The sequence below is a fragment of the Scyliorhinus canicula genome, chromosome 18, assembly GCF_902713615.1.
Source record: "Scyliorhinus canicula chromosome 18, sScyCan1.1, whole genome shotgun sequence".
Lineage (NCBI taxonomy): Eukaryota > Metazoa > Chordata > Chondrichthyes > Carcharhiniformes > Scyliorhinidae > Scyliorhinus > Scyliorhinus canicula.
The window spans coordinates 79,882,561-79,902,811 of NC_052163.1; the positions used below are offsets into that span (position 1 = coordinate 79,882,561).

The 20,251-nt window shown below is 44.9% G+C and overlaps 1 protein-coding gene across 1 annotated transcript; it reads left to right on the forward strand.

The window, feature by feature from the left end:
* The first annotated feature begins 908 nt into the window (after positions 1–908).
* LOC119953324 (procathepsin L-like) lies at positions 909–17,970 on the forward strand. The gene is made up of 7 exons (XM_038777485.1): positions 909–1,031; positions 3,398–3,514; positions 5,432–5,590; positions 10,771–10,995; positions 12,260–12,428; positions 15,400–15,505; positions 17,576–17,970. Exons 1-7 carry the CDS (start codon positions 909–911, stop codon positions 17,673–17,675), a joined length of 999 nt encoding a protein of 332 aa, XP_038633413.1. The 3' UTR covers positions 17,676–17,970.
* The last annotated feature ends 2,281 nt before the right edge of the window (positions 17,971–20,251 follow it).

Sequence of the window (20,251 nt, forward strand, 5' to 3'; positions counted from 1 at the left end):
GGCGTGAACCTAAGATAACAATATTCTAATCTCCAGCCAACCTTGGTTGTCAGTTATAAAATTGACTAATGTGCTGGAGACTTCAATGGCATTGTCACAACTTGAATGTATGCCCTGCTTCAGTACTGGTATTCAAGGTCCATTGTGGGAGAGCTGCTACATATTATCTCCGGGCTTGGCTCAACCATGGGTAAATGTGTCACAGTTTGACAGGTAGCACTTTGCTGCACAGACTTGGGTTATTTTCCCTGTCAGATCGCCTCACCTCAACAGTTTCCATAAAATGTACCATCTCCCTCTATCATTCTGACGTTGCTCTTGCAGTGCACACCGCGTTGAATGCAGCATAATATCTCCGGGAATTCTGCAACCTTTTAACTTGATGGGAGAATGGCTGAAATTTTTCTCATGCCCTCTCTTCATGCCATGGTACTCCATGTCACTGGGTATACTTAGGGCTTCAATGTTGCATCACATGATCTTTCCAGCTCCAAGACCACACACTGAATAACTAACTAGGGCTGACTCCAGGTCAGCCAAGTTGGAGGTCAGTGAACACTACGTTCATGATGCTCCCGACCCTAGATAAATTACTCCCCCATTTTTAATCTGTGGAATGTCTGCATGATTGAGAATTTCCTGCGTGGTCCGTGGAAAGAGTCAACTGGTCTCTTCTCACCTCAAGCTTTATTACCAAGACGTTGACAACAGTGAGTACCCAGGTTTGCACATTGGCAAAACTCCTGCAATCTACCACTTCCTTGGAATCTACTGAGAGGAAAGGAAAGGAAAGTTTAGGAAATTACAGGGAAGGTTAGAAGCTAACCTGTCTACTACATCCTCTCATTTCAGAGAGTGTTCCTGAAGGACGTCTGTACTGTGTCAAGTCAACGTCCAGATACTTCATGATGCACTTATACCTGCTTGCGGTCTGTATTCTAATCACAATTTGTGCCTCCTCAACAACTCCCTGTTCAAATCAGGACTGGGAAACCTGGAAGACCATCCTTGGGAAAAAATACAACAGTAAGGTAAGAAATCGCAGATGTGAAGAAAATCAATTCAGGATATATTTTTTCTTGAATCAGATAATTATCTGAAGAGAAAAGAATGGCAGGGCTGCAGAAAAAGGCAAGGGTTTGGGGCTGGGGGAAATGAGCTGAGTAGCTCTGAGGGGCAGCAAAGACATGACAGGCTGAATGGTCTGCTTCTGAGCTGTTACCATTTTATGATTCTGTCTAACTCTCCTATTACCTCAAATTGAAGGCTTGCATGGTTGTTGTAAGTTGTGAGGTTTGCCAACTGACATACTTAGAGAGTAGCAGCTGACATTTTTTAAAGCACCTTTTACATCCTCAACATATCCCAGATCCATTTACAGTCAACGGCCAATTAAGAACTTCAGAAGTTTGTGACTGTTGAATTGGAGGAGAAACAGCCAAATCCACATATGCCCCACAAACAGTAATTTGCTAATAACCAGATAATCCATATCGGTGATCTTGGTTCTGAAAGAAATATTGGTCAGGACACCTGACAGAATTCCCTTGCTCTTCAGTATCTCCCCAAGGATAAAAAAATGGCAAAAAAGTGCAGTTGAACAGCACGATGTTTCTTTGTGCTGCACCACCTCACTAAGCGTGCTGTTCAGCGAACTTGAGGAAAGGTCCGCTGAATGGCACATTTAGCGGGGTGTTGCAGCACCAAGAAACATCTCACTGGCCAACGCCATTTTGCCGCTTTCTTTTGACCTCGGGGAGATTCTCTCCAATGAGGCCGTACTTAGAAGGATTTCCTGAGAGCAGGAAAGGCTCCTTGCAGATTCGGGCACTATTATAGAAAGCTGCCCCAATCTACCCCCCCCCCCCCCCCCCCCCCCCCGTCCTTCAGACCCCTCCCCGGTTTTGAGCTCCCCCATCACCCCCAAAACTTGGGAAAGCTCCTGGGAACCCTCCTCGGCCTCGCCCCCCCCTCACCCCCCCAACCAGGTAAGTACCCCCCAGACCCGGTCCCTGACAGTGCCAATCTAGCACCCAGGCAGACTGGCACTGCCAGCCTGGTACCCTGGAAGTGCCCCACCAGACCGACAGTGTCACCCTGACATCCCGGGTACCAGAGGGAGAGCCAGGGTGCCACACTGCTCTGCCCCTGACCACCTGGGGGTCTCCTGGGAGAACCCCCCAGGTGCCATTACGGATGGTCCTTGTTTGTGTGGACCAGTACTGAACGACACCCTGGTGAGGTCTCCCAGGTCCGGCCATTGAGTTCCAGGCACCAGGTGAATCCATATTGAAATGAGCCCTACAGCTGATTAAATTGTGCTGATGGCGCCCAGAGAGGGCAAGATCCAGATTGCGACGTCTCATAAGATTTTGTTGAATCTCGCAACACTTTCTGAGCGTCACGTATCTCGTGTGAGGGCCTGTCGCGAGATTCAACAGCCTCATCCTGATACTAAGTCAGACACAAAGGGGGCCATTGAATTGCACCCAATGTTCAGAATCTAAACAACCAAAGTAAGCCTGCTGGATTCATCAAGGCCATCCGCTATGGACATTCGTGTTGCCCTGTGCGCGAGATGTGGTGTGTCCAGAAGCTCACATGTAGCTCTTTCACCTCTAAATCAGGAGATTAATTTAAGGAGTCAGTCCAGGATTAGAACATGTAATCTGAGCTGACACTTCCCTTGGCAGTATTGAAAGATCTCCGCACTATCAGAGGCACTGGGCTTTTCAGGTAAATTATTAAACTGAGGTACAATCTGCCCACTAAGGTGGGTGTGAAAGATCCCCCGGCAATATTTTGAAAAACCGTAAAAGTCTCCCTGGTGTCCTGGCCAATATTTTCTCCTCAACCAATATAATAATAATAATAATCTTTGTTATTGTCACAAGTTGGCTTACATTAACACTGCAATGTAGTTACTGTGAAAATCCCCCTGTTGCCACACTCCGGCGGAGAATTCAGAACATCCAATTCACCTGACAAGCACGTCTTTCGGGACTTGTGAGAGGAAACCGGAGCATCCGGAGGAGGCCCACGCAGATGCGGGGAGAATGAGCAGACTCTGCACAGTGACCCAAGCCGGGTATCGAACCCGGGTCCCTGGCGCTGTGAAACTACAGTGCTAACCACTGTGCTGCCATGTCACCCACAATGGAATATATAACTCTACATATAACTCAATGCTGCTTATAGGAGATTGCTCTGTAAATTTCCTGCTGCTTTTTCTACGTTACGAAAATGGCCACACTTCAAAAGTAATTGATTGGCTGCAAAGCTCTCTGGACGCCCTGAGGCCTTGAGAGGCGCTATTGAAATGCAGGTCTCCCATTCTTTGCACCTCTCATCCATGTTGACAACATTCCACAATAATTTCTCGCTTTTCCCTGTTCAGAAAATAGAGGGACTCAGGAAAGGAATATGGCTGGACAATCTGAAGAAAATTCAGGAGCACAATGACAAGCAAGGAAATTTGACTTATATAATGGTCATGAACAGTTTTGGTGATTTGGTGAGTGATTTCCTGTAAGTATGGTAACCTATGGCACTGGACTCAGAGGATGCTAGTTCAAATTTTACATAGGCAAATTGGGAAATGGAATTTGCTAAAACCTAGTCCTTTTACCAGGCACCAGGTAAAAAATGACTCTGAATACTGGTTTTGTTATAAAACCCAGCAGGTACAGTTCATATCTTTTAATTCTATCTGGTCTAGCCTAATATCACTCAGTGCCTATAAAAGCTCAGGAGGCCCAAGAAGGGAAATTAAACAACATTTAATTTGTAAACATAAAGTAAAGGCTTCAAAAGTAATTGATTGGCTGCAAAGCTCTCTGGATGCCAATCGGAATTACTGGAAATGCTGGTCCCAGTCCGGGTTGCCTTTTAAAGGGCTAACGTCTGAGCCCCAGCTGGCTGTGCCTCCGCTCACCACTGGGGGAGCTCGTATTCTACGTGTCCCATAGGGAGATCGAATGATATGTCCCCATGGGACCCGTGAGGGTTATTATAGTTCCATGTGACATAATTGACTATTATTGTTCTCTGGACAACAAGCAATGGGCATTAGACTTGCCAGCATTGCTTACGTCCTAAGAACGGGTATTTCAAACAAAAAATAATCGCGATAGGATCTGGTATCAATATGCTCCACCGTGACTGGGGTTTAATTAAACCAGCATTTCTCCTAGGTTAAGTAAAGTGGTTGTTCAGTTACCTTCTTGCAATTATCAACATAGCCTTCTGTGAAAGTCAATGCTCTGCTTTGCATAAATCAGCTGAACTTTAACAATTTGAATCTTTACCCTCTTGGTTGCTTTCACTTAGCCACAGCCTGGAAGATCTTTAAGTAAAGAAGGCCAACAGCAGATGGAGAGATAAACATTTCTTCACAAAAGTACCTAATTTTAAATAAATAGATAATGTAATCTTAATTGGACAATCCCAAAGGACTAATCGAAAGCTAAAAAGCCAAAATGAAACTCTGTAATCTGCAGGTTTTCATGGCTCATTGCAGTTTGTCATTCTTACTCAATTAAGTCTTAAGTCTTCTCTGCACATTATTTCATGATCAAGATGATTCTTGCAATCATTGCAGTGGGTGATGTGGGATCAGACCTGAATATTTTAAATGTTTCATTCATTGCTTAGTTGGTCATCGCTCTCACCTCTTACTCAGGAGGCTGCAGGGTCAAGTCTCACACGAGAGGCATGAGCAGGTTTAAGTGCACAATCGACTGTCAGAGAAGTCATAGTTGAGACATATAGGATTCTTAGGGGGTTTAGACAGAGTTAATATTTGGAGGGTGTTTCCACTCATGGGAGAGTGGAGGACCAGAGGGCATAGTCGCAAAATAAGGAGGTCCTCGTTAAGATGGATTTGAGGAAGACTTTCTTCTTTCAAAGAGCGGTGAATCTTTGGAATTCTTCACCCCAGAAAGCTGTGGAGGGCGAGTCCTTGGAATATTTTCAAGGCTGGGATCAATAAGTCTTTAATCAGTGGGGCAATTAAGGGTTACAAGGAGAAAGCAGGAAAGTGGTCATTGTGAGTATTTGATCAGACATAACCTTATTAAATGGGGGAGCAGACTCTAAGAGCTGAATGACCTACTCCTGCTCCTATTTCTTAGGGCCTTATGGAGTCTGTCCTTTGCTCCAGATATTGAACTAAAGCCTTGGCTTCTCCCTCAAGCTCTTGTTTGGCACTACTGTAATAAAATTGCAACAGAGATCTCTTGGCCAATATTTATCTTTCAACCAGCAATAATTAAAACAGATTATATGGTCATTTGTCACATTACTGTTTGTGGGGGCTTGCTGTGTACAGATTGGCTGCCACATTTCCTACATTCTGATAATGCTTTGATGGGTGTCCTGAGGCTGTGAAAGGCCCCATGTAAAATCAAATTCTTTCTTTCTATCCCTTCAGACACCAAAAGAGTTTGCTCAATTATTCAACACACATGAGAGGAAAGAAGTGTCAGTGAACAACCAGACACGAGAGGGGATGAAGGCCCGACACACCCATCACCTTCCAGAGAGTGTAGACTGGCGTGCATCTGGATACGTTACCCCACCAAAGTATCAGGTACCAATTCTTCTCTGCCATTGCTTCAGTACATGGTTGCTGATTCATGGTGCTGCCATTATATGATGGCTTGGCTCAGTCCTTATTGGAGCATTCCCAGTGCCCTGAGCAGCATATCGTCATTAACGCTATCAAGACAACACAGTAGCTTATTGCTGTTTAAAGGATGTTGTTCTCGAGGAATGAGTAGCCTATTTTCTTAAGCAACAGCCTCATCATTTCTGAAGTTTAATGGAAATTATATATACATTAATTTTCTTCACTGGATACAAACTCATTGGGACAAAACCACAGGAATTCCAACCTTATCACTGGAACTGCAGTGCAAGAGGAAGGCCTACCAATGTCTTCTCCAGCAGAACAGATGGGTAACAAATGCTGACCTTGCTTGGATCAGTAACTTTAAAAATTGAAACTCACTGTGCGATGTGTCAGTGTGATAGAAAATAAAGTTCTTTTTATCGTAATAATGGTTCAAAATAAAAGTACCTGATGTATTAGGAAGTCATGAGCTGCTTTGCACCAATCAACTGTCATTCTCACTCCCTTTTCCACTGCCCCCATCAAAAGGTTGACTAAGTTTTATTAATTACCTCAGTACGCATTTATTTTGTTCAGAAATTTGCGGCCTTTTTCATCTAAAAGCAGAACCATTAACTAGGTTCAACAAACACTAATATCTCGTTCAGGTTGCATATGGATTGATCTGTGAGAGCTAGATACTAACTCTACCTCTCAAGGCAATTTTGACAGTGCACCGCCAACCCCAGGCCCGCTATCCGATGATTACTTCAGTTGGAGAGTCAGTTGTTGTTATTTTCCTCTCCTTGCACTCACTCCTCAGAGAGTAGGATGAAGCAGTGGAAGGCTACAGAGTGTGATTCACTGTCTGACAGGCCCCAAGCTGAACACCCTTTCCATCGCTTCTGTACCCAGGATGGTGTTGAGTCTTGCACAATGGGAGGGTTTTATGGGCTCCCATAACCAATACAATGTGAGGTGGGGGAGGGGTGAGCACCCACACCCACTGGACTGGAGCATCCTGCTGGATCTCAACCCAAAATTCTGAGCCAGATCGCCTGACCCTGATTTATGATCTCCTCAGGATTGGTTGGAGTGGATTTCAGACCCTGCACAAAGAGAGAGATTAGAAGACATTTGAACATCGCAAGGATTGGGACATTGAGTACATTGGGAAGACCAAAGCTAATGGGCAGGATTCTCCATCCTGCCACACCTGTTTTCTGGTGTGGCGCTCCCCCGTCAGGAGCGAGATTCTCTGCCCTGGCAGCCGGCCAGTGGGGTTGGCAAAGCGGAGGATCTCACCAATGGAGAATCCAACAAAATGTCTTCAGTCCCTGACACAAACGCCGTTCCCTAGCCACCCGTTCCATCCATCTCCATGCAACCGCCTGACCCCAAGATGAGCTATTGAACACATATCCAGGTCATCACTAAAACATTTTATTTCCATCTTCATAACATTACCCGACTCTACCCCTATCTCAGCTCAACTGCTACTGAACTCCTCAGCCATGGCTTTGCTACTCTGGGGTTGACTACTCTAACATATGTTCTAACATATTGCCCTGTGTACACACAAGGGCAACCTCCGACCCGGCGGGGGGTCAGAGAATCCCGTCCCTGAACTCTGCTATCCATGTCCTAACTCACAACAAATGGTCTTCACCCAACACCTCTTTGCTCAGAAACCTACATTGACTCCTCGTTAAGCAACATCTTGATTGTAAAATTCTCACCTTTGTTGTTAAATCTCTCCATGGTCTTTACCACCAGCTACCCTCACACTTCCCTCTCCCCCCCACCCCGCCACCTTCTCTCCCCTGCCCTGTCTCTATAATCACCTCCAGCCCGAATAACAGCCCCGATAACTTCACTCCTTGAACGCTGAGCCTCTTGAGCATTGCCTATTTTAATTGCAATGCCTTCAAGTGCAAGACCCTAAACTCTCCCTAAACCTTTCCACCTCTCTTCCTCTTTTTCTTCCATTAACTAAGCCTCCAGTGAGATCACTTACAGCATAAGAAACTGACAAAATCTGGGACAAAAAAAGCATGATTAAAGATGTAAAACCCATCGCCTTAGTCAATTGCTTGGTCATCTGCCCTCCTGATAACTCAGTGTCAAATTTGTTTGAAAATATTCCTGTGAAGCACCTTGAAACAGTTTACCCTGGTGAAGGTGCTATATAATACAAGTTGTTGTTGATGTTGGTGTGGGTGTAGTTTTGGGAGAGACCATTTCATCTTCTAAGGGTGTAATATTTCATATTCACCAGCTAGGTAAATAACTGCATAGTTTATTTACATATAAATATAATGTAGAGTTTTTCAGCCTCGTAGATGCAAGTCAATTCCCAGGATAGAACTGATACAGAAACCTGCGCTTGCTCAGGTGATCGCCTACCTTGGTCCCTGATTGGTTACCGGATCACATGACCCTCTCAGCACATGGCCCCATAAAGAAGACAAACACTATGTGAAATGAAAAATGAAAATCGCTTATTGTCACAAGTAGTCTTCAAGTGAAGTTACTGTGAAAAGCCCCTAGTCGTCACATTCCGGCACCTGTTTGGGAGGCTGTTATGGGAATTGAACCGTGCTCTGGCCTCCCTTGGTCTGCATTCAAAGCCAGCTCTTTAGCCCTGTGCTAAACAGCCTCAGTAACTTATTGTCACAAGTAGGCTTCAAATGAAGTTACTGTGAAAAGCTCCTAGTTGCCACATTCCAGCGCCTGTTCGGGGAGGCTGTTACGGGAATTGAACTGTGCTGCTGACCTGCCTTGGTCTGCTTTCAAAGCCAGCAATTTAGCCCTGTGCTAAACCAGCCCTGTCACGGCACCCTGGACTAGTGCGTGGTAAATTCCAGCCCCACTTGACCCGGAGTCACAACACAGGTGAAATTAGATTTTATTTAGAATATCTAAGGTCCTTGGTTGAGCCCAATGAACGACAGTCACCACTTTTGTAACTTTAAAACCCAAGTAACCTTTTATTACTTACAGTAATATAATTAAATGGACAGAAACTGTAACTGACTATCTATTCCCCCTTTCCTAACCCCCCTTCCTAACTTGCTTCACTCTATATATACACACACGCATACACACGCATACACACACACACACAGACAAACAACACAGAGGGGAAAGTGTGGTGGAAAGGAAAAGAAAATATTAATAAAATTAAAAGGATTAGGAACTAGAATGATTTGCAATCAATGTCTTTTTGAAGTTTAGGCTTTCATTTTTGTACTACTTCCTTTTAGACTTGAGATGGTTTTCTCTGGCAAGGTTGTCTACTTTCTCTGCAGATTCAGCATCATTTCAGGTTGACAGCAATGGATGTGCCAGGCACTCACTGCTTTCAGATCAATAGTGAAGTTCTTTCACTTGAGCAAGTAGGGAGAGAGACAAAGAGAGAGAGAGTTTCTTTCACTTCCAATATTTAAACACTTCTGCAAAGTTCTCTCAGAAGACATCATGCAGGAACCAATCACTGACCATTGACAGACAGAACACTATTCCTGGCCAACCCAACAGTTGCTAGTTAACCAAGCGAAATTACTTCCTCCAAAACTGATTCCTAAGATCCCCTGGTGCTGAAGAGTCTGGCTTTTCCTCTCCCAAATTCAAAACCTGGAAACAGAGGGTTCTGGCAAGAACTGTGCTGGGGCTCTTTGTTCACCTTCTAATTAGAGTCAATAATCCAGTTTATTAAAGGTATCAAAATATGAGTTTATTGTTAATTATTCACTTGAATACACTTGGTTAAGAACTGAATCAAAACTTTAGAAATGAATTATCAAATAATACATAAAAGAGTCAAACTCATGGCAAAAAGTAAGGTATCAAAATATGATTTTATTGCTAATTGTTCACTTGAATACAATTGGCTAAGAACTGAATCAAAACTGTAGAAATGAAATATCAAACAATACATAAAGGGGTTGAACTAATGGCAAAAAGCATAAAAACTAAAAGCAAAATAAATCACTTAAAACACAAACAGATAGATGACTCAAGAAATCAGGAATGCAGGAATTCAGGCACAAGACCTCAACCACAAGGTCCCACTTTTAAGGGAATTCTTATCTCTGGTTTAATCCCTCATTTACTCTCATTGGATTCTACTTCTCAGCTGAGACCTCCTGGTTTGTTCAAATGGATGTCTGTTACTTAGAGGATGATTTATCAATCAAACATTGGGCATTACTTAAGATTGACTGGTGCCCATCAAGGCTAGTTCAACACCTGCGTGTGCTGTCTTAGGAAAATTACTGGATATTTTTCTTATGTCACAGCTCAGCCAGACACCTTGCTGTAACTGATTAGTTGATACATTCTTATTGCTAAATCACTGGAATACAATGGCTGATTCATCATGTGAAACATTGACTGAAACAATGTCTGGATTTTCACAGTCTAATTCATTATGTGAAACAATGTCTGGATTCTCACAGTCTAATTCATTATGTGAGACAATGTCTGGATTCTCACAGTCTAATTCATTATGTGAAACAATGTCTTGATTCTCACAGTCTAGTTCATTATGTGAAACAATGCCTGGATTCTCACAGTCTAATTCATTATGTGAAACAATGGCTAGATTCTCACAGTCAAGACACTTTATAATAATTTTTGCCTCTCTGCTACATACATTCAATTAGCACTTAAAACTATGAATAAATCAATACTTATCAAACTGTTTCAAATTGGAGTCTTCCGCTTCAAGGCACATCCCAATTATGGGTCCTGGGACCAAGATAATCAATAAAAGAAATGGGAACAAAGGAAATAAATAGGAAAGACATTCACAACCACAAAGGGAAACTGGATAATTATTTGAAGTAGCGGGAGTAACAGGGATGAAGAGAAACAGCGGGGCAATAGGATTTCTCTAAAAAAGAGTTCGCCCAGAGATGATGGACAAAATGGCCTCATTTCATTTCTCCACACGTCTATTGTTCTTTTAATCCCTGCTCTTCATCAGGTTTTGCTGGAGATTTCTATGGTTCATTTGTAAGGCATTAGTCTAATGTCTCATCTGAAAGGTGGCATTTGTGAATATCAAATTCTCTGTCAGAGCTGACCTGCAATGTCAGCCTGGATTAGGTGCTCAGGTCCAGCTGTGAACTGAAACTTATAATCTTCCTCATCAGGGGAGGTGCAACAGCTGCTGGGCATTCAGTGCAACCGGGGTGTTGGAAGGGCAGGTGTTTAAGAAGACGGGCAAGCTCATCCCCTTGAGTGAACAGAACCTCATTGACTGTTCGAGGAGTTATGGGACCTTTGGTTGCAATGGAGGTTGGTCATCGAGTGCCTTTGACTATATCCATGAGAATGGAGGGATTGAAGCAGAGTCTACCTATGCCTACACTGCAAAGGTACTTTTGTATTTTGTATTTCACCAATGACCCATGTTTAAAATGAATTCAGATGTGTATATCTGTTTCATAAAACTCCACCAATTGATTAAAACAAAACTCACCAACCTTTTCTTGGTTAAGCATAGTGCATTGAACTTCCCATTGAAATAAAGGTGTAACCAATTAGACATTCAAATAGATAAGATCTAACTAAGTGCATTTTTATAGTTCCTTCTGAGAAATATCTCGAGGACAATGATTTACAGCATCTGGCACACAGATAAATAAAGCCAACCTTTGGAGCACAGCAGGATCCCATGAACAGCAGTGCAATGTTAGTCAGCTTGTTGAGTTGATAGAAACCCCAGCAGAGGATCAGAAAGATCTGGATTCATGGACCATTCAAGGACTTAAAGATGTAGCTGGCAGTAGCAGCCTGCTTCACCGTTAGGAGTGCTATCTTTTGGAAGTGTTTAATTGAGGCACAATCTGCTTGTCTGGGTGATAAATATATTAATGCAATCAATTGCTGTGGGGAATTTAAAAATTCATACTGCACAATGGAACAAAGGGATCCCACATTGGTCTTCTGTTGTGTTGGCTGAGCCGCAGTTGGGTCGTATGGTCACCTCTGAGTCAAAACGTTGGAAGTTCAAGTCCCATTCCAGAAGGTTGAGCTTAGAATCTAGGGTGACACTTCAGTAATCTACTGGGGGAGTGCTGCACTGTTGAAGGAACTACCTTTACAGAAATTTAAACTGAGGCCACCCATTGGGTGAACATAAAAGATCCCTTGGTGGGATATTGATGCAGAGAATGTGTTCTTACTCATATCTGGTCAGTATTTAACCATGGACCCATGGATTATTAGCAGATCTACTTGGCATAGTCGCCATGTATTGGCAGCTTGCTGTATGCATGTTAGATGCTGTGTTTCTCACATTACAGAAGCGATGACATTTGACTGTGAAGTATTTTGAGCGTTCCTGGGACTATGTGGTGCAGTGAGACTCCCAGTCACTCTTTAGCATCTTTTGCATTCACCTGAGAGAACCAACAAGGCCTCAGTTTAATATGTCATCCAGAAGATAGCACCTCTGACAGTGCTGCCCTCCTGGAAGCATCAGCCTAGACTTTGTGTCATGTCTCTGGAGTGGGGCTTGAGCCCACAACATTCTGCCGTGGAGATGTGTGGTACCCTCTGAACCTCAGTAACCACAAAGACTCAGTAAAGATGTTAATTTGGTGCCTATAACTTCCTGCCTGTTTTCCTTTCACACAGGACGGTAAATCTTGCAAATATAATATATCTGAGAGTGTGGCTTCTGTCTCGAGCTATAAAATACTTCCATATGGGGATGAAGAAGCTTTGACAAGAGCAGTGGCTGAAATTGGACCCATAGCTGTAGTGATTGATGCAGGACTGGCATCTTGGCAGTTTTACAGCTCAGGTGAGGACTCCATTCCTCCTGCGACCTTGATTTAGAGTTGGCCTCAACTCAAAATCACCCCAGACTCTTATTGTGCCAGGACAAGGTACTGGAGAATCTCAAGCATCAAGGCTAGGAGTGGGAAGGAAATTTCATCCAAACTCTGACACCAATATGACGTTGCCAGAGTTTTAAATGGCACATGCTCAGGCCAGTAGATGGAGCCGGAGGACATTATGAGACAAAAAATGGAAGTGAAAAATCTTTTGCTTTTAAGTCACCATAGTGGGTAATTACCTTCATTTGATTGAGCCCCTGATCGGCAAAGGTAAAACCATTGGATGAAGGGGTCAGTACGATTGGCATTCCTGGGGCAACAATGCCACTGCCTTCCCACCCAACCCAAATTCACAGCTCTCTGGGGTAGAGAATTCCAAAGATTCACAATCCTTTGAGTGAAGTAATTTCTCCACATCTCAGTCCTAAATGATGGTAACTTAAACTAGAGACCTAAGCCTTGTCCGAACCAGTTGATTCTCTCAGCACATGGTGTGAGTCTGTGCTGGGCTGGATGAGTTCTTGTTACACTGAGAGGCAGCACCAAGAATGAGCGGGAACCATGGTGCCCTCTGCCTTTATAGTGTGTGTATTCTAACTGGTGATTGGCTGCGGTGTTTGTAAATGTTGATTGGTCCCTGTGTGTGTCCATCAGTGTGTGTCTGCCCCATGATATACTGGTGTATATTATGACATTATGGTCTTATGTTCACATCCAGGGCCCTCTGCTCTGCCAAGGTGAGGGGCTGCAGGTCCGGCGGTCTGCCTCCTGTCTTCTTCCGCTCCTGGCAGTTGTGCGCAGCCTCCTCCCTGGGCCGGGGGGGGGGGGGGGGGGGGGGGGGGGGTTGCAAACAGCAAATGACAGCTTTAGACACCACGGGCAGCAAGGTTGCATAGTGGTTTGCACAATTGCTTCACATCTCCAGGGTCCCGGGTTCGATTCCTGGCTTGGGTCACTGTCTGTGGACTGCCTCCCCGTGTGTGCGTGGCTTTCCTCCGGGTGCTCCAGTTCCCTCCCACAGTCCAAAGATGTGCGGGTTAGGTGGATTGGCCATGCTAAATTGCCCTTAGTATTGGGTGGGGTTACTGGGTTATGGGGCTAGGGTGGAGGTGTGGGGCTGGGTAGGGTGCTCTTTCCAAGAGCCGGCGCAGACTCGATGGGCCGAATGGCTTCCTTCTGCACTGTAAATTCTATGGAATCTATGACAGTGCGACGCATACCACCCAGTGGGTGGATGGCTGGTGGCTTGGGCATGGCAGCAGGTATGGATGCTGGGTGGGGATTTGACCACCCTTGTGGGGGGGGGTTCTGGGTTAGTGCCAGGGGCACAATGCTGCCTACTCACCCTGGCCTCCCTGAGGAGGTCATGCTGTTTGTTATGGCATTGCTGGCTGGTCCAAACAGTGTTGCCCACTGTGCTGATGGCCTCTGCCACCTGCGCCCAGGCAAGGCGAACGGCGGCAGCTGGCAGCTTCCTTCCCGGGCTGAGGTACAGGGTCATCTGCCTCTCTTCCACCATGTCCAGGAATGTCTCCAGCTCAACATTGGTAAACCTCAGAGCTACTCTCCTTGCTGCCATCTTGTTGGCTGGGATGGTGTGTGTGTGGGGAGTGCAGTGTGTATATGTGGCTGCAGCTTGTCAGCCTCCTGAATGTCAATCTCGGAACCGGCGAATCTGGCACCGTTTCTCATTCCAATCGATTGAGTTCTACGTGGCACTGGTGCTAGCCCCTTAACAGTAGCAGAATCGGTCCAAGTGCGCGCCAGTTTTGCTGCCGTGAAAGTCCACAAATTCTCCGTTGGCATCAACACTTAGGGCTGGATTCTCCGGTTTTGAGGCTATGTCCGGACCATGTGTCTAGTCTTCCGACCAAAAAGTCGGCGCCGCCCCTGACCTGTATTTTTCTTCTGTCTCGTGCACAATTCCATTTGGCTGTGTTGACTGCTGCATTGTAGGGTTAAGATCTCGAGGTCACTTTCAACTTCACTGGCAGCCATTTCAACACAATTCATAGAGGAATCATCTTTCTTATTTTCCCTACCCATGTGCAGAACTTTATATCTGTTTATGTTAAATTTAACCTGCCATACATCCGCCAGTTACATTTTATTTTGAAATCATTCTGGAACTTCTGTGTGACCAGCTCTGATTCCAGAAGGTGTCATCTACAGTGAGTTTCTGAATCCAATTCATGCATGTGAATTCGTAATAATGCTGTTCCCAGTCTCCAGTCCTGAGGAATTTGCTTTCTCCCCCTTACCTGGGAACTTGTTCATGCTTGGAAGACATTTTGCCATCTGCCTAAACCTGTCATTCATTCCGTTAAAGTTTAAACCTTTGCCCTTTATCCTACTCTCAAGGTTTTACACTGAAGAACACTCTTTGCAACTTGATATCTTTATGTATGAAGTTCCTCTCCATCCATTTATTTTCAAGAGAGAAGTACCCTTGGAGTATCATAGAATTCCTTCAGCCCATCGAGTCTGCACCGACTCGCCGAAAGAGCACTCCACCCAGGCCCACTCCCCTGCTCACCCCATCCATACAACCCAATCTGCGCATTTTTGGTCACTAAGGGACAATTGAGCATGGCCAATCCACCTAACCTGCATATCTATGGAATATGGGAAGAAACCAGAGCACCCAGAGGGAACCCACGCAGATATGGGGAGAATCTTAAACACATCAATTAGATCACTCTTTCATTGATTAATTGATTGATTGATTTATTGTCACATGTATCGAAGTACACTGAAATGTATTTTTCCGTGGCCAAGGGAACGTACACAGTACATGCACAGTAGACAAAAAGAATAATCGCAGAGTACATCGGCAAATAATACATCAACAAATAGTGATTGGTTACGGTGCGGAACAAGGAGAGTTTTGATTGAATTCTTGCTGTCGTTATGATTGTGTGTTTCATTTTCCAGGTGTTTATTATGATGCCAGTTGCCGGACTAACACCTTTAACCATGCTGTGCTAGTGGTAGGGTATGGAGTTCAGTCAGGAATGAAGTACTACATTGTTAAAAACAGGTACGTTGGCTGGGTTGGTGCGGGCGGGAGGGGGAAAGAGTTGTGCGGACAATTGGGTAATGTGGCCTGTCACCTCCCTACCTCAGCCAGAATTTTACCAGTGATGGGGACAAGTGTTGGCTGGCCCGCTATCCCACGGACAATTAATGGCAACTTCAGGGCCTCCTGCCATTGCTGCCAGGGTTTGACCTGTGGAGGCCACACTGCTGGCTCAGGGTGTCCTTCTCTTCAGGCATCCTGTGCCACCTTGGGCACCTCTCCAATCCCCCCATGTTACTTTTCCAACTTGTTCCCCCCATACCCCTCACCAGGGTGTGCCAGATTGGGGAATTCCGGAGAAACCATTTTTTCCCAAGTGAATTGAGACTGTGGAACTTGGTATCAAAGAAAATGGTTGAGGTAAATAGCACTGCCGCATTTAAGGGGAAGCTAGGAAGCACACGAGGGAGCAAAGAATGGAAGTTTCGGCTGATATGGTTCAATGAAGTAAACTGGGCGTGGAGCATAAAAAATACAGCATTGGCATGATGGGCCGAATGGCCTGTTCATGTGCTGTGGGCTCGATGCAATTGAATGTAATGGTTTCACCCAGGGGTTTCCAGCAGTATTACAGCAGGAAGTGGGAAATTTGCAAAAAGGGGAAATTTGTGCTGGAAAGGAACCATTCCTTAATGCAATCTTCCCAAAATTGCAGTGTTGGATCAGGTGAGAAAAGCTGTGTGAAACTCGTTGGCTTCACAGACGCCTTTTCTGACCTGATTTAACAGCACTCTGCAATTTTGTAGTGCTGGTGATGGTCACACAGCCAGCTAGAGGAACGGGGCCTAAACACGCCGGCAGTGCCATTTCTAAAAGGCTCCCAATCTCAAAGTTAAATTTAAGGCCCTTCACCCCCACGGGCATGGCACCCCCAGGCAGATAATGGGGACACCCCCCAACCCCCGCATGCAGAAGGGGACACCCCAGCCACATAGAGAAGGGGAAGCTGCCCCACAATGTAGGACGGTAACCCCCAGCATTGCCCCCTGATAGTGCCCCACTAGTGCCCATTGGCAGTTCCCCCTGGCAGTACCCATGGAATTGCCCTGGCAGTGCCACCTGGCAGTGCAACCTGGCAGTTCCGCCTGGCAGTACCCATGGCATTCCTCCTGGAGTGTCACCTGGCAGGGTGCCAGGCAATTCCTAATTATGTCCCACAACCCTCGGGGAGGGGGGGGGGGGGGGTTAAAGGCACCTCCGCACCCCCTGGGTGGTCATCATGGCTTTTTTTTGCAATTGAAAACATAGGAACAGAGGAACAGGAGTAGGCCATTCAGCCCCTGCAGCCTTCCATGCAATTTAATGAGATCATGGCTGATCTGTGACCGAACTCCATATACCTGCCTTTTGCCCAGATCCCTGAATATTGATGCTCAACAGAATCCATCTATCTCAGATTCAAAATTAACAACTGATCTAGTTTCAACTTCTGTTGTGGGAGAGAGTTCCTTTGCCTGATGAAGTTCTTCCTAAAATCTCTCCTGAACGATCTGGCACTAAGTTCCAGTTCCAGAATCTCCAATCATTGGGAAGAGTTTATCTTTAGCTACCCTGTCTTTCCCTGTTAATATCTTAAATTCTTCGATCAGATCACCCGTTAAGCTTCTAAATTCTAGTGAAAACAGGCCTAATTTGTGTAATCTCTCCTCGTAATTTAACCGCTGTAATCCAGGTAGTGATTCGCGTTGATGGACGACATGCTGCTGGGGGTGGGGGAGGATACATCATGGGTGGAGGCTACAGCATCAAATCTATGGTGACATTATAATTTATGTTAAGTTATGTATATCAGAAGGGCGTGAACCTGATTATGCCACCAGTGGGAGGGCAGGGAAATCCTGAAACTAAAATCTCGCCGTTGAGATTTGCATTTCTGAGTTTGCGCATGATTTAGCAGCAATTACAGGAAGCTCCCACATGGCGAACACGACCACCAAATCACGACCACCCCGAGTCCATGATACAAAAGGTTGCATTGTTATTTTACATTCTTACATTCTTCATTTAGTTCTTTTTTTCATTTTATTCCAGTTGGGGACAAAATTGGGGCCAATCTGGCTACATTCTAATGGCCAGGGGCAGGAAAAACAGCTGTGGAATTGCAAGTTTCCCCATGTACGCACTGGTCTAAGTCTCCAGAAAATCCAAGTGTAATACCACGGAAAAACAGCCACCAGGAATGAGCACAACAGCCATGTTGTTTAGTGAGGATGAAGTTCACGTTAAACTGTCAGAGAGATCCTGACTATTGACCCACATTTCTGCTCCAACTCTTTAAACGTTCAAAGATCTCACTGCCTATGACTGGTGAACACTGTTCCCAAATAACTGGATTCATACGAAAGTTTTAGAGTAGATGCTCAGAATGTCCTTTATCCAGACCGAACTCCTTTATCCAGATTGAACATCTTTATCCACCTTGAACTCCTTTATCCAGGCAGAACTCCTTTATCCAGACTGATCTTCTTTATCCAGATTGAACTCCTTTATCCAGACTGACCTCCTTTATCCAGACTGACCTCCTTTATCCAGATTGACCTCCTTTATCCAGACTGAACTCCTTTATCCAGACTGAACTCCTTTATCCAGTTTGACCTCCTTTATCCAGATTGAACTCCTTTATCCAGATTGAACTCCTTTATCCAGACTGACCTCCTTTATCCAGACTGACCTCCTTTATCCAGACTGACCTCCTTTATCCAGATTGAACTCCTTTATCCAGACTGAACTCCTTTATCCAGGCTGAACTCCTTTATCCAGACTGACCTCCTTTATCCAGTTTGACCTCCTTTATCCAGATTGAACTCCTTTAACCAGATTGAACTCCTTTATCCAGACTGAACTCCTTTATCCAGATTGACCTCCTTTATCCAGATTGACCTCCTTTATCCAGACCGAACTCCTTTATCCAGGCAGAATCCTTTATCCAGACTGACCTCCTTTATCCAGATTGACCTCCTTTATCCAGACTGAACTCCTTTATCCAGATAGAATCCTTTATCCAGATTGAACTCCTTTATCCAGACCGAACTCCTTTATCCAGGCAGAATCCTTTATCCAGACTGACCTCCTTTATCCAGTTTGACCTCCTTTATCCAGTTTGACCTCCTTTATCCAGATTGAACTCCTTTATCCAGACTGAACTCCTTTATCCAGGCAGAATCCTTTATCCAGATTGAACTCCTTTATCCAGACCGAACTCCTTTATCCAGGCAGAATCCTTTATCCAGACTGACCTCCTTTATCCAGTTTGACCTCCTTTATCCAGTTTGACCTCCTTTATCCAGATTGAACTCCTTTATCCAGACTGAACTCCTTTATCCAGATTGACCTCCTTTATCCAGATTGACCTCCTTTATCCAGACTGAACTCCTTTATCCAGATTGAACTCCTTTATCCAGATTGAACTCCTTTATTCAGACTGAACTCCTTTATCCAGATTGACCTCCTTTATCCAGATTGACCTCCTTTATCCAGGCAGAATCCTTTATCCAGATTGAACTCCTTTATCCGGACTGAACTCCTTTATCCAGGCAGAATCCGTTATCCAGATTGAACTCCTTTATCCAGACCAAACTCCTTTATCCAGGCAGAATCCTTTATCCAGACTGAACTCCTTTATCCAGATTGACCTCCTTTATCCAGATTGACCTCCTTTATCCAGACTGAACTCCTTTATCCAGATTGAACTCCTTTATCCAGATTGAACTCCTTTATCCAGACTGAACTCCTTTATCCAGATTGACCTCCTTTATCCAGATTGACCTCCTTTATCCAGGCTGAACTCCTTTATCCAAACTGAACTCCTTTATCCAGATTGACCTCCTTTATCCAGATTGACCTCCTTTATCCAGGCAGAATCCTTTATCCAGATTGAACTCCTTTATCCGGACTGAACTCCTTTATCCAGGCAGAATCCGTTATCCAGATTGAACTCCTTTATCCAGACCGAACTCCTTTATCCAGGCAGAATCCTTTATCCAGACTGAACTCCTTTATCCAGATTGACCTCCTTTATCCAGATTGACCTCCTTTATCCAGACTGAACTCCTTTATCCAGATTGAACTCCTTTATCCAGATTGAACTCCTTTATCCAGACTGAACTCCTTTATCCAGATTGACCTCCTTTATCCAGATTGACCTCCTTTATCCAGGCAGAATCCGTTATCCAGATTGAACTCCTTTATCCAGACCAAACTCCTTTATCTAGGCAGAATCCTTTATCCAGACTGAACTCCTTTATCCAGACTGAACTCCTTTATCCTGATTGACCTCCTTTATCCAGATTGACCTCCTTTATCCGGACTGACCTCCTTTATCCAGACCGAACTCCTTTATCCAGGAAGAATCCTTTATCCAGACTGAACTCCTTTATCCAGACTGAACTCCTTTATCCAGGTTGAGATCTTTTACCTTGACTTAACGCCTTTACCCATAGAATCCCTACAGTGCAGAAGGAAGCTAGTCAGCCGATTGAGTCTGCACCGACCCTCCAAACACTCCAACCAAGCTCACTCACCTGCCCACCCTGCCCTATCCCCGTAACCTAACCTGGACTTTCAGTGGCCATTCCACCTAACCTGCATATCCTTGGACTGTGGGAGGAAACTGGAGCATCCGGAGGAAACCTACACAGACTTGGGGAGACTGTGCAGACTCCACATTGACAGTCACCCAAGGCTAGAACTGAACCTGGGACCCTGGCA

What these genes read in the sequence shown, in the direction of transcription:
- LOC119953324 (XM_038777485.1), top strand. Translation starts at nt 909, where the DNA reads ATGCACTTATACCTGCTTGCGGTCTGTATTCTAATCACAATTTGTGCC. An exon ending in TTACCCCACCAAAGTATCAG is followed by an intron (nt 5,591 to 10,770) that starts GTACCAATTCTT and finishes CTTCCTCATCAG; the next exon opens with GGGAGGTGCAACAGCTGCTG. An exon ending in TTGGCAGTTTTACAGCTCAG is followed by an intron (nt 12,429 to 15,399) that starts GTGAGGACTCCA and finishes TTCATTTTCCAG; the next exon opens with GTGTTTATTATGATGCCAGT.